At 35.5% G+C, this 12,673-nt stretch overlaps 3 protein-coding genes across 3 annotated transcripts; 1 reads left to right on the top strand and 2 right to left on the bottom strand.

Moving 5' to 3' along the window:
- Window positions 1–2,552: 2,552 nt before the first annotated feature.
- Window positions 2,553–5,705, top strand: LOC108815792 (2-dehydro-3-deoxyphosphooctonate aldolase 1). The gene is made up of 15 exons (XM_018588283.2): window positions 2,553–2,673; window positions 2,753–2,816; window positions 2,905–3,002; window positions 3,241–3,337; window positions 3,729–3,794; window positions 3,875–3,934; window positions 4,032–4,106; window positions 4,198–4,282; window positions 4,493–4,551; window positions 4,636–4,680; window positions 4,772–4,870; window positions 4,987–5,034; window positions 5,154–5,201; window positions 5,318–5,398; window positions 5,486–5,705. The coding sequence occupies exons 2-14, from the start codon at window positions 2,781–2,783 to the stop codon at window positions 5,372–5,374; spliced, it is 873 nt and encodes a 290-aa protein (XP_018443785.1). The 5' UTR covers window positions 2,553–2,673; window positions 2,753–2,780; the 3' UTR covers window positions 5,375–5,398; window positions 5,486–5,705.
- Window positions 5,662–6,972, bottom strand: LOC108815793 (uncharacterized). Its single transcript, XM_018588284.2, has 2 exons — window positions 6,446–6,972; window positions 5,662–6,328 (listed from the first exon to the last, which is right to left on the bottom strand). Exons 1-2 carry the CDS (start codon window positions 6,784–6,786, stop codon window positions 5,845–5,847), a joined length of 825 nt encoding a protein of 274 aa, XP_018443786.1. The 5' UTR covers window positions 6,787–6,972; the 3' UTR covers window positions 5,662–5,844.
- A 5,036-nt stretch (window positions 6,973–12,008) lies between these two features.
- Window positions 12,009–12,497, bottom strand: LOC108815478 (uncharacterized). The gene has a single exon (XM_018588067.1). It carries the CDS (start codon window positions 12,495–12,497, stop codon window positions 12,009–12,011), a length of 489 nt encoding a protein of 162 aa, XP_018443569.1.
- Between the last annotated feature and the right edge of the window lie 176 nt (window positions 12,498–12,673).

The raw sequence follows: 12,673 nt of genomic DNA on the forward strand, positions 1-12,673 counted from the left end.
ATTCTTAAAAGATTTTATTTTAATTTTATAAAAAGCACCTTTTATTTATAAAAATTGATAACTAACCATATTTACTTTAAATTTTTAGAAGATTTTCATAACATTATGAATTTGTTTAAACTAAAGTTGTATTAAAAGACTATTATGTAAATAAAAATGTAATTTTATTCTTACAAAATATATTTCTCTATAAAATAATTATTTTGGTTATAAATATAAAAGTTTGAAAATTAAAAAACTATTTTGAAAATAAAAAAGTATGATTATATAATAAAAAATGTTATTTTTTAAAGGAATAAATAGTATTTCTCTATTATAGTGATAGAAACAGAAACATGATAGAACACTTTTTCATTTGTTATAGTATATAGAGATGAAAATATCAATGTGTTAGAGATGTTCTCAACGATGTCTTTGTCGTTTTCTCTTCACTAATTGTTACTCACTAATTTTTCCATACTCATCCAAGAATATAAATATTTATAAAATAAATATAATATAATAATTGGTTTTTATTTTCTTTTAATTTTAAATTAATTTATAATTTGTATGTATAATTTTTAATTAATAAATATTATATTATTTTAATTAGACATATGATTTTTAAATATATTATATATATTTGGCTGGTTGTTTTTACGATCAATTTAATTATTATTTGGATATATTGGATTACATCTATTTTTTCTGAATTCAACAAAGAAAAACTACAATACTTTTTCAATTTTGATTGATTTTCTTATTTGCATTTAGGTTGGTCGTTGTCTTAAATATGTAAATATATTTTAGTATAGTTATATATAACTTAAAATATATTATGCTTAGAATAAAATAAAAAATAAACTAAAGTGTCCGATTCCAAATTACATAAATTAATATAACAATAATATTTGGTAATTCCATGCATATATATAAATTTACAAAATAACCAAATTGTAACTGTTGGCTAATATTTTATTTTAATTTGTTAATATGTTTTGAGTCATCCTATAATTTATATTTATAAAACAAATAAATTGTTATTATAAAATTATATATTCTTATTGTATTTAATTCTATGATTTTGAATATAAGTTGGATAAGTCGAGAGTCACTAATGTTGTGAGCATATTGAGTTGCATCTATTCTTTCATATTCAAACTGAAATATAATTTATTTTGATTGTAATTATGTCAAATCAAATTAATTTTATTTATCGTTTAAATGTGCACTTATTTTCATTATATGTATCAAATTATATGTTTATTTTTTAAAAAATATTAGAAAATAAACAATGATCAATATGAAATTACATATATAAATAACTAATAAATTTTTGGAAGCTCATGAGCACATATCAATATTCATGATAATTATAATATTTTATAAATTCTAAATAATTTAGCCTTATATTTACAGAATGGTAAACTGAAATTTATTTTAAATAGTCTTAAAATGAGAATTCAGATGCTTGGGTATTTTGATTATAGTTATATTAAGTTCCAAAAACATAAAAACATAAAATTAAAAAGCAAACTAACTATTAAGAAAACAAATAATTTTAATAATGGTAAAATATAATATATTTACCTCGTTAAAGTATATAGTGTTATGCTATTTAGAAATATTTTGTAATTATTTGATCAAAATATTTTTACTGTTAAAACTTATTTAGTTTCTTAATATCTCTTAAAAATACCAGTAAAAATATTTATGATTGTTTTGAGAAATCATGTTATATATTCTTTCGAAAAAAAGAAATCATGTTATATAAGTAAATGTATTAATTTTTGGTAATTGTAAGACATTATAGTTATCTAAATATATGAAAAAAATAATTAAATAAAATTTCAATAATACTAATTTTAGTCAATAAACATATATCAGTTTATGTGAACTTTTTTAAAATGAAATCATATTATATACAAATATATATTTTAATGTAAAAAATATAGATATAAAGAAAGTATTTTATTACCTCAAAAGTGTATTATATGTTATTTAAAAATATGTTTTAAAGAGAATAATCTTATTTTTCGAACTTTCCTTTTCAATGAATCATATATTTTCGTTTTATTATATATTTTATTTGATTTTTTTTTTAAAATAAATTAATTAAAAACAAAATAAATAGTAGTATTTAAATGTAACTTTTTAATTCATTATGGGCACTTCGATAAATTAACCGTCGTAAAAATTCATGTGAACATGATACGTAGGAAACTGACTACTCAAATAATATTATAAAAATAGTTTTGAATTTGTAAACAACTTTACATAAATTCAAAAATATCTTTATAAATCTGTAAATAAACATTTTGAAACATATATTTACAAAGTTTTTTCATAAATGTATATAACGTATTTTAAAATTTAGTTTATATGAATATTTAAGAAAAATATAATTTACTATTTGAATAAATTTATTAAGAATGCTCTTAAATATGTATAATATATGTACAAAATGTAGAATGGTCCGACTAATTATTTTTTTTTTTTTTGAGAAAAAAATCAAACGAAAAAAATATATTAAAATAATACAAAAAAGGGGTTCACAAAGGTTTACTGATAGGATAGTCTAAAGAATCCGTCTGTCGGTGTATCCAAACATCTTCGACGCGTTAAAAGGCAAGAAGAGATCTCACTTGCCTTCACTCGCACTCACTCTCCAACTTCGAGATCAAAGCTAAAACCGTAAGATCCCTCTCGTTGCCTGATCGAATTAGAGTTTTCAGATTTCTGAAAATTGATTCTGTTTTTTTGTCTCGAACAGTTACAGCTTTTCTTGCTTCCCGGGAAGAATGGCGGCAACATCACCACTCTACAATCAGCTTAAGGTTTTGTGGAATCTCTCTCACCCGTTTTCGCTTCTTTCAGAATTTCGAATGTGAGATTTGAGTTTGATTTTCGACTGTGAAATAATAGGATGCTGAACCATTCTTCTTGTTGGCTGGTCCAAATGTGATCGAATCCGAGGAACATATTCTTCGATTGGCAAAACACATCAAACACATTGCCACAAAGTATTCTTCTTTTTTTTTTTTTTTACTTTTGCATTTACCAATTGATGAGCTTTTGTGTTCTGTTTATATCAGCATTACATTACCTTCGTGTTTTGGTCTGAGAGAGAGATCTTTTTGTATTAATTGATCTCACATTATTATTTTTTTATTTCTTGAGAGATGAACTTAATTCACATCTTGAACATTGTGGTTTCCTTTCTCTCAAGTTACTTACCTTTCTTTATGCATGTGTGCGTAGAGTTGGGTTGCCACTGGTTTTCAAGTCGAGTTTTGATAAAGCTAACAGAACTTCTTCAAAGTCCTTCCGAGGTCCTGGCATGGCTGAGGGTCTCAAGGTGTATCTTTGCTTTTCATCTCTCATTTTTATTTTCTTGCGATGTTCTCTAAGTATAGATGATTAGGACTTCTTGGACCTATATATCGAGTAATTGTTACCATTACTTTTCACATTGCTACCATTTAGCTGAACAATAGGTATAAATGATTAGAATGTTAGGACTTCGCATTTCAAAACCGTCACCCTAGTTTCCAAGTTGCTTTCAGTAATCTTAGTTTTAAGTTCTTTTTGGACTTTTGGATTAAAATTGTTGCAAGTAGCTGGAGTTACTTTTTCCTTATGATGCTACCACCATTTACTAGAACAATAAGTTGCGTTATTTATTTGTTTGTTTTTTTTTTTTTTTTGTTAAGACACTGATGGTCACATTTATGGTTTTTCCAACGCAGATTCTTGAGAAGGTGAAAGTAGCATATGACTTACCCATTGTAACTGATGTCCACGAGGCGTATCAGGTATATAAATGAACGTATTTCACCTTATAGAATTGTTTTTTCGCAAGTCTTTGGTACCTTCTGATGCTTTATTTATTTAGTGTGAAGAAGTTGGCAAGGTTGCTGATATAATTCAGATACCAGCATTCTTATGTCGCCAGGCAAGACTCTAAAACTGTATATTCTTCAAGGCTCCTGTCTGTAGCTTCAGACTTCTAATCTTGGATTAATGATTAAAGCTGTTAATTATAATTCCAGACAGATCTTCTGGTTGCGGCAGCCCAAACTGGAAAAATTATCAATATTAAGAAAGGACAGTTTTGTGCTCCTTCTGTGAGTTATCTCTTCTTACGCTTTTCAAGCTGGTGATAAACTTCTCTAGGAATATTTTGATGATTGTATTCTTTATATGATGAACTCTAAGGTCATGGAAAATTCAGCTGAGAAGATCAGGCTAGCTGGGAATCCGAATGTGATGGTTTGTGAAAGAGGAACCATGTTTGGATACAGTAAGTTACCATCTCCTGTACAGATATTGAATGTCGGTAGCAAGCTTAGGATGTTCATTGTGTCCATGTAATTTTAGCAGTGTAAATAAACAAGTAGACATTCTTAAAATCTCATGGCAGTAATTTGAGACTTATAAAATGGTGCTGAAACTATTTTTTGGTCAGTCTTTCCAATTGTCTGACTGACTCTGTTTGGTTTTTGATTATCAGATGATTTGATAGTAGATCCACGAAACTTTGAATGGATGAGGGAAGCTAATTGTCCTGTTGTATGTAAACCTTCCTTCATCATTTTTTTCTTTTTCACATTGATATTGCACGTTATTCAATATAGTTTCAACTGTTGGTGACAGGTTGCTGATATAACCCATGCACTCCAACAACCTGCAGGCAAAAAGGTAAGGTCCTTTGTGAAAACAGTTATTTTCATTTTTTAACCAATGATATATCCAACTACTTCGAACGCATAAACATTGCATTCTCTTGCAGTTGGAAGGTGGTGGTGTTGCTAGTGGAGGCCTTCGGGAGTTAATTCCCTGCATTGCGAGAACAGCTGTAGCCGTTGGCGTCGATGGAATTTTCATGGAGGTAGGATTAATTGTTTGATACCACTTAGGAACACCACATCCTTTTAGACCTTTATTAACTTCATTGGTTATGGCCACATACTCTTGGATTCTAAGTTTGAATTTGATAATGATCAGGTTCATGATGATCCTCTAAGTGCTCCAGTTGATGGTCCAACTCAATGGGTGAGTTTTGTGTCCTTACTAATAGCATGAATTTATCCTCATTTCAATAGAAAAAAAGTATCCCTCTCGTTCTTGAAAATGATATGAATATTATTGTGTGTTTTTTTGGTTGTTCAAAGCCTTTGCGTCATCTAGAAGAACTCCTAGAGGAGCTCATCACGATTGCTGTAAGCCCTTTTAATCCCATTGATCATTGTTTCATCAATCCATTTGTTGTTTTAAAAATCTGTCTTCCTATACACCATCAGCGATGGCATGATCTTGACTATTAAATTCTTGGCAGAGGGTCACAAAAGGAAAGCAGCGATTCCAGATCGATCTCACACCTTACCGCGACTAGGGTTGAAGGTGTAGTAATCTCGAGGTGAGTGTCCCAAATGGGCGTATATAATATGACTCTTCTGATCATGTATTTTTTTCCTGCGTTCATTTGTCTGAAACTTGTTTATAGGTCTCCTCCTCGGACATATGGGTCCACGCCAAATCCTGGAGACCTTCATTGCGGTTGCAACCACTCCGTAAAGGATATCTATCATCTACTTGAGCAAAGAATGTTATTTATTTTTGATTTCTCCAAACTTTGAACATATATATAAGCTTTTATTCAAAATTTCTTCAATTTAAGAGTGTTCAAACATATGATAACTATAATGAAGTCTGTTTACATTCGATAGGCAAAATGTACAAGCTCATGGGTTAAACAGGTTTGCTTCCATAAGTCAACCACATCTACATATGCCTGCACATTATATGTATATTATCTTCGATGCAACAGTATATACACAGCTGAGAGTGACCCATTCAATGGTTCTATGAACATATAACAAAACGGTCTTGCACAAGAATTTGCTCTTGCTGCTTGTCTAGTGTTCTTCTCACAGCTTGATAGAACTCAATCCAAGAAGACGAGTATGAAGAGCCAAACATGAAAGTCGGATTGGGACTGGCGGGGCAAGCAGTGACCAAATCCAACACAGAAGTGGCAGGTTTGAGCTGGTGAGGGAAGTTGAAAGCCAAGTTATCAACTTTATGCTCATAGATTTTGCCATTGCGGTCTAGTTTATAGCGAGAAGTTCCCTGAAACTCTCCTTTGGCCTCCCATGGAACTCTAGGCACACCTTTGAGATTCCACCTGATGAGGATCATGTTCTCTGATGGTTGCCAAACCCTGAAGATCTCAAGAGAGATGTCTCTGAAGAGAATCTTGCCATGAAACCTGAGTGCCCAGAAGATGAGTTTGTAGTTCTCAATCCCAGAGAAAGTGTTCACTGGATCCACCAATGTTATATCATCCCTGAAAACCCAACAGCAAAGAATCTATAATTTCTAGTCTTTTCAACGAAAAGGTTTCTCCTTTACTAGTTTAAAGAAGGATTGAATGATTGATTAGTAGGAAGATGAGGAAGAAGACCTGTAAATGTCGTAATTGAGATCTTTGGTGAAGAGCAAAGGCAAATCTTCACGAAGGGTACGTATCGCTAGACCGAGATTGATGTAGAACTCATCTTTGCCATGCTGCTGGTGCTTATCCTGTCCACTCGGCATGGTCTTAACCTGCGCACCTGGAGCAGGAGGAGCCTGGACGGGAAGAGTTAGCAGAGAGAGGCTATCTTCTTCGAAATTGTAGCTACTGGAAGAAGAAGAAGAAGATGATGAGATGGATAGAGAATGGGTGGAAATGGGTTTCTCTTTGATGGATTTTCCAGTTTGAAGAAGGAATGAAGGAGAGAGATTCGGGAGAAGAAACGCCATAGCTAGCTGAGCTTCTATTGTCTTCACTTTTTTTTTCGCACGGCGAAGAATCAGACAGGGGAAGAGGATGATGCACGAAGTGCTTTGGTGGAAGATAAACAGCTGTTCGTATTTTGAGTGGTAACCAAACCTTCGCCTTGTTTTGTCTTTTTCTTTCTTCTGACTTCCTAATTATCTATTGGGAGAATTTGGCCGATATTCATAAGGAGGAAAAGAATGTAATATATAGCCATGCTACAGTATGTATCGATGGATGCGACAGGTTTGGTGAAGATTTCCCGAAACGGACCTTCATGGCGCGTGTGCGTGATGAAGCAGTAAGTAGTAAAAGACATGTGGCTAATTGCAGTGTACCAAACCTATACATGAAATAGTTAGTCATTTAGTATCCTAACCAGATGAAAATAATTCAAAATCAGGGAAGTTCCCGCTCTTAACAAATATATGGCTAATATTCTTTCATTTATTAAAGGCCAGCTATAAACCATACTGCTTCTAGGTTAACAATAGACAGTGGAAAGGTGAAAAATGTCGGAAGAAGAAGAGAGCGGCAGAGTAAAAGCACTAGGAGACAACGTTGAGGTTTGGATCGTTCCACATTAAAGTGCTTTTATTACTTCGATTAAAGTAGGTTTCGGTTGGTAATACGATAAGGAGGGTAACGTATATAAGGACAGATAGATCCAAACTTGATCTGCTTTCATCATCTGTTTTATATACTAAATCTAGATCAGTATAGAAATTTGATCATTTTTAACGATATAGCTTAGCATAAATGAAATAAATCAGACGACTAGACTATATACTTCATAATGATATCACGGAATGAAACTAAACAAGTGTTTGTAAACGTTTGTGTGCAGATGACAGAGATGTGGGATCAGGACAACGTGAATCTGATAACGGGATACTGGGTGCGTGAGGAAGACGGGAAATGGATATTCGACTCCGTTGCAGAAGAACGAAGGCAACACATTCTCTTGAATCCGTTCATGGAATATGAAGACTTAGTGAAAATGGTGAAAGATACACTACGCATCGTCGAACCAAACGTGACAGTCAAACTTTCATACCAATATCCCCCATGGATGCAGATTGACGATGGTGATGGGTCAACACCGCAATTCATATCAGATGACTATGACGTTGAAGAGTTTGTGCTAATGAGGCGCAAAATCGAGGAGGTTAACTTGTTTGTCACCATCTCAGTGCATATAAACGAAGGCGCAACAGGGGAAATGAAAACGCCATTTACGAAGGGTCCACATCAACCCGTGATCCGACCCGTAGATGAAGATGGGTCTGAAAACGATGAAGAGGTGGAGGAAGAGTGGCTAGAGTTTGCGATCTCGGAAACACCGCTAACATGTCCATACCAAAAAAACGACGTTGGGGGTAGTTTCGCTGTTCCAAGAAGCCAGACTATTCCAAACAGAGAATGTGGAATAGTCATCCGTGAGCCGATACTTCACCTTGCTAGCCCTCCAAAGGAAGCACCATACAAGGGGAAAGGGAAAGCGATTGCAAGAGATGATGGCGAATATGCAGATGGGATGAATGTCCATATCACTCAGACGTCATCAAACAGAGGTCCATATGGAGGAAATGAGGAGAGCAGTCGAGCGGTCAGACGTCGCTTGTTTGACCAACCTTTTGAACCCGGTAACGGAGCTGTTGCAATTGAAGAACATGTCGCCGCGGAGCCCGAACGGATAGACGCGCCCAACATGACAGGAGAATCCGGGTTGGTCCCACATAGCAGCCTCTACACATGGACGCGATTTGCAAACACATTACATGAACTCCTCAATGATGAAAGCTCTGAACCAGTACTATTCGCAAGGGATGCGCCACCGGTTATTGACAGTTGCGAAGCTGATGGTTAGTAATATTATAGTCTATACTATAATATTGAATAGTCTGTCCTGTAAAATTGATTAGTAATATTATTATCTGTACAATAATATTGAATAGTGAATTAAATACTAATCCTTCTGTCCATGTATTGTAGGCATTGATGCAGCTTTAGAAGCGGTACCTTATGAAGGTGACAACCTGTTTGTTGGACAAGTATTCAAGTCAAAGAGCGACTGCAAAATCAAAATCGCTATTCATGCCATAAATAGGAAGTTTCACTTCAAGACAAAGCGCTCAACCCCAAATTTTATGGTTCTGATATGTGTTGCTATTGACTGTCCATGGCGCATCTACGCAGCAAAACTTGATGGCAGCGGCAACTTTCAGATAAGGCAAGCAACACTTAGGCACAGTTGTTCCGTTGATGCACGCAGAAACTACCACAAATTAGCAACGACCCAAGTCATTGGGGAGATAATACAATCTCGTTTCATTGGAATCAAGCGAGGGCCAACACCAGCAACAATAAGAAAAATGATGCTCGACGATTACAATGTTAACGTATCGTACTGGAAATCATGGCGTTCCCGTGAAATCGCAATGGAAAGTGTCTTAGGATCGATGGCTGGAAGCTACGCACTCATGCCGGCATACATGGGGCTGCTACAAATGACAAACCCAGGTTCCATTTGTGTACTAGAAAAGACTGAGACTACGGAAGGATGTATGCTTTTCAAGTATGCATTCATAGCTTTTGCCGCATCTGTTAGAGGGTACATGTACATGAGAAAAGTAATAATCCTCGATGGCACAAGTTTGAAAGGAAAATATGGAGGATGCTTAATGTCAGCTTCTGCCCAAGATGGGAATTTTCAAATTTTCCCACTTGCTTTCGGGATCGTTGATAGTGAGAATGATGCATCTTGGGAGTGGTTCTTAACACAGTTGAAGTCTTTTGTCATGGATTCAGCCCAGTTGGTGTTTGTGTCAGACCGCCACGGAAGCATCTATAATGCAATTGCAAAGGTTAGTCCGTATGCTGTATACCATTCTATATAACAACGTTGCATAGTTTAACTAATCTTTATGCGAAAATATGATCCAGGTGTACCCTTCTGCGGAACATGCCGCATGCACCGTACACTTATGGAGAAATATTAAGGCGCGGTTCAAATCACCAAGACTGGCTTCTCTCATGGGAACTGCAGCAAGAGCATATACAGTGGAAGGATTCAATAAGGTGTTCATCGCTATTCAACGTCTGAGCCCTGGGTGTGCAGGATATTTAGTGGACATTGGTATACATGAAACTTATAAACTATTCTGCAATACATTATAAAATAGTCAATATTTTGAAACATCTCTCTTTGCGCAGGTTTTGCTCACTGGACCCGTGCTCATTTTCAAGGCGACCGTTACAATATAATGGATTCGAATATTGCGGAGTCATGGAACGCGGTATTGAAAGAAGCTAGAGAGTTTCCCATGATTTCAATGTGTGAGTACATACGTACAACAATTATGAGTTGGTTTGCACTTCGGCGTGCAAAAGCTATGGAGCATAAGGGGACACTGACACCGAAGGTGAAACGCCAGGTTGAAATAAACTTTGAAGCCTCGACTTCGTTCGCGGTTTGTGGAATTAGTGAAACAGAGTTTCAAGTGATGTCCCAAACTGGAGAGTGTTTCTTGGTCAACCTCTTAGCCGGCACATGCTCATGCAATGCATTCGAGCAGTTACGTATTCCATGTCGTCATGCCGTCGCTGCAGCTGGGCGAGCAAATATACCAACTGAATCTTTGGTGGGAGCTGTGTATTATGCAGACACATGGCATAGTGCTTATGAAGGGAAGATTTACCCCATTCCATCAGTCGGTGGAAACGACTTAGGAGGTCAATTTGAAGGCGATCTATTACCCCCTGCGGTTAAGAGACCACCTGGGAGGCCTCGCAAAGTCCGCATATTGTCGAGGGGGGAAGAGAAGGTATGTATTTTTAGATATGAATATAGTATACTATAAGACTTCTTATAATAGTATAGTAAACGAAACGAAACTTTTGGGATGTGTAACAGCGTGCTGGAATGAAGGCATGTAGGAAATGCACAAGGTGCGGGGTTGAAGGCCACAACAGGGCCTCCTGCCGCAATGCCATATAAAAAAGTATGTAATGACGTGGGAAGGGAGTATGGAAGGTGGGCAAATGAAAAAGTTTTTGTGCCCGGCGCAGTCAGTGTTCCACTCCATCTGAACCGATGGAGTGATGTTTCGGTAACAACTACGGTGTTTTCAAGGTTCTAAAATACTGGTGTATACGCAAACACATTTGCGGTATACATAAGTATTTTAGACCATACCATAAGTTGTTAAAAATAAGCATCTGTAAAGAGTGTGTCGATGCGGTTGTAAATAGTTGCGCCGTAATGTAACCTTCTTTTGTGTAAGATAAATGAAAAGACCCGTATTCCCATCAGTGTTTAAAGTTAAAAGTTTCGGACAACAAGTAAATTTCAAGCAGTAACATACTAACATGACTTTGCATGGCAAACATGAAGAAAAATAAGAAGACAATATGAGTTGAAAACAGATAAACGTAAGAAATATATAAGATTATGAACACTTTTCACCACTACATTAGCAAAGAGGAAAAGCCAGTCTATATTATTGTTACTCATAGTATAGACAACGTAATAATCAATTAGGGGTTACAAACACACCTCGCTTTTCGTATATGTAACCTAATGATATGAATATGAAGTCAGACAGAATAAGAAACAGAGTCAACAACCGCAATTATAAAGCGACAGATGAAAAGAGACTAAGCCATAGATAATAAGATACTATCCATAATAGAGATGATATAGTATAGTTACTTCTATTGAAACAACAAGAATTACATGTGTGCAAAATAACAAGGATGTTATAGTTGGTGGAACGTACATATAAGAATAGAATACGAATAGAGGAAAAGGTCGAAAATGGTGAGATTGGGGGAAATATAGTAGAGACGGTATATGATACGTCAAATGGAAAATTGTAATAGACTATTCAATACTCATTTTAGTCTAAACAGATGCAAACATATGTCATATTAAATGTTAGAGTTATAGTGCCACAGTGACAGATCAAGAGGATTAAAACGAGAAACACAAGCATTATCAATAGACATATATGGAAACTGCAATGTTAAAAGCGGAATAACAGACTGATTAAACAACAACAGGGATAACATACAACACCAGTACACAACAAATTAAAAACAACAGAAGAACAACAACATGTTATAAGCCGACTTATTTTCCAGCTGCTGCAGAACCGAAATTGATAGGAAAAAGTAAATATGCTGAACCACACATACTGAGTCCTTACTTGAAACAACGAGATGCAATGATTGCTGTTGCAACTATAAAACCAACCCAGGAGATTGACAAACAGTGGCGGATCATTTTCTCCCTCGCAGCCGCCTTTATCAATTCGACCTCCAGATTCTTATCGGGATCGACAGTAGGAACGTCGTCGTCGAAGCGGACTTGACTCTCCTGAAGAGTATTCCAATCCCGGAGGAGTTTAGCGTTTGCTGCTTTCAGCTGTCGAATTTCATCTCGTTGGCGGCGCATTATGTCTCGAGCTTCCAATAAGCTTGCCTTCTGCCACATGCATGCTTTCTCCTCGTCCGACCAAGCAACGAAAGTATGAACCTCACATCGGAAGTATAGCCGACCGGGATTGTCATCAGACCAGGATTTAGTTAACGAGGTCTTTCGACCACAATGACAAAGAGGTCCGCCGTTCTTGTTGCCCTCTGATAAACGAAAAGAATTGGCATCTGAATAATCACTAATGCTGGTTGCCATGGTTACAGAAGGAGGCGTGGAAAGGGAAAGTGATTTACTAGGGTTAAGAGGGGATGTGAGAGAAGATAGTGTGGACAAAAATGAAACACGTCGGCAAAGTAAAACAAATATATAACTATTATATAGTAGCCTAACAACAACGTAGCAATAAACGAAAGTATGACAATTACTACTAA

The sequence above is a fragment of the Raphanus sativus genome, chromosome 7 (genome assembly GCF_000801105.2).
Source record: "Raphanus sativus cultivar WK10039 chromosome 7, ASM80110v3, whole genome shotgun sequence".
NCBI classification, from domain to species: Eukaryota; Viridiplantae; Streptophyta; class Magnoliopsida; order Brassicales; family Brassicaceae; genus Raphanus; species Raphanus sativus.

Excerpts from the sequence above, each read along its gene's own strand:
- LOC108815792 (XM_018588283.2), top strand. The coding sequence starts at position 2,781 with ATGGCGGCAACATCACCACTCTACAATCAGCTTAAG. Across the intron at positions 3,003-3,240 it reads ATCAAACACATTGCCACAAA|AGTTGGGTTGCCACTGGTTT; the intron begins GTATTCTTCTTT and ends ATGTGTGCGTAG. Across the intron at positions 4,283-4,492 it reads AGGAACCATGTTTGGATACA|ATGATTTGATAGTAGATCCA; the intron begins GTAAGTTACCAT and ends TTTGATTATCAG.
- LOC108815793 (XM_018588284.2), bottom strand. The coding sequence starts at position 6,786 with ATGGCGTTTCTTCTCCCGAATCTCTCTCCTTCATTCCTTCTTCAAACT. Across the intron at positions 6,329-6,445 it reads CTCAATTACGACATTTACAG|GGATGATATAACATTGGTGG; the intron begins GTCTTCTTCCTC and ends TTGGGTTTTCAG.
- LOC108815478 (XM_018588067.1), bottom strand. The coding sequence starts at position 12,497 with ATGGCAACCAGCATTAGTGATTATTCAGATGCCAATTCTTTTCGTTTA.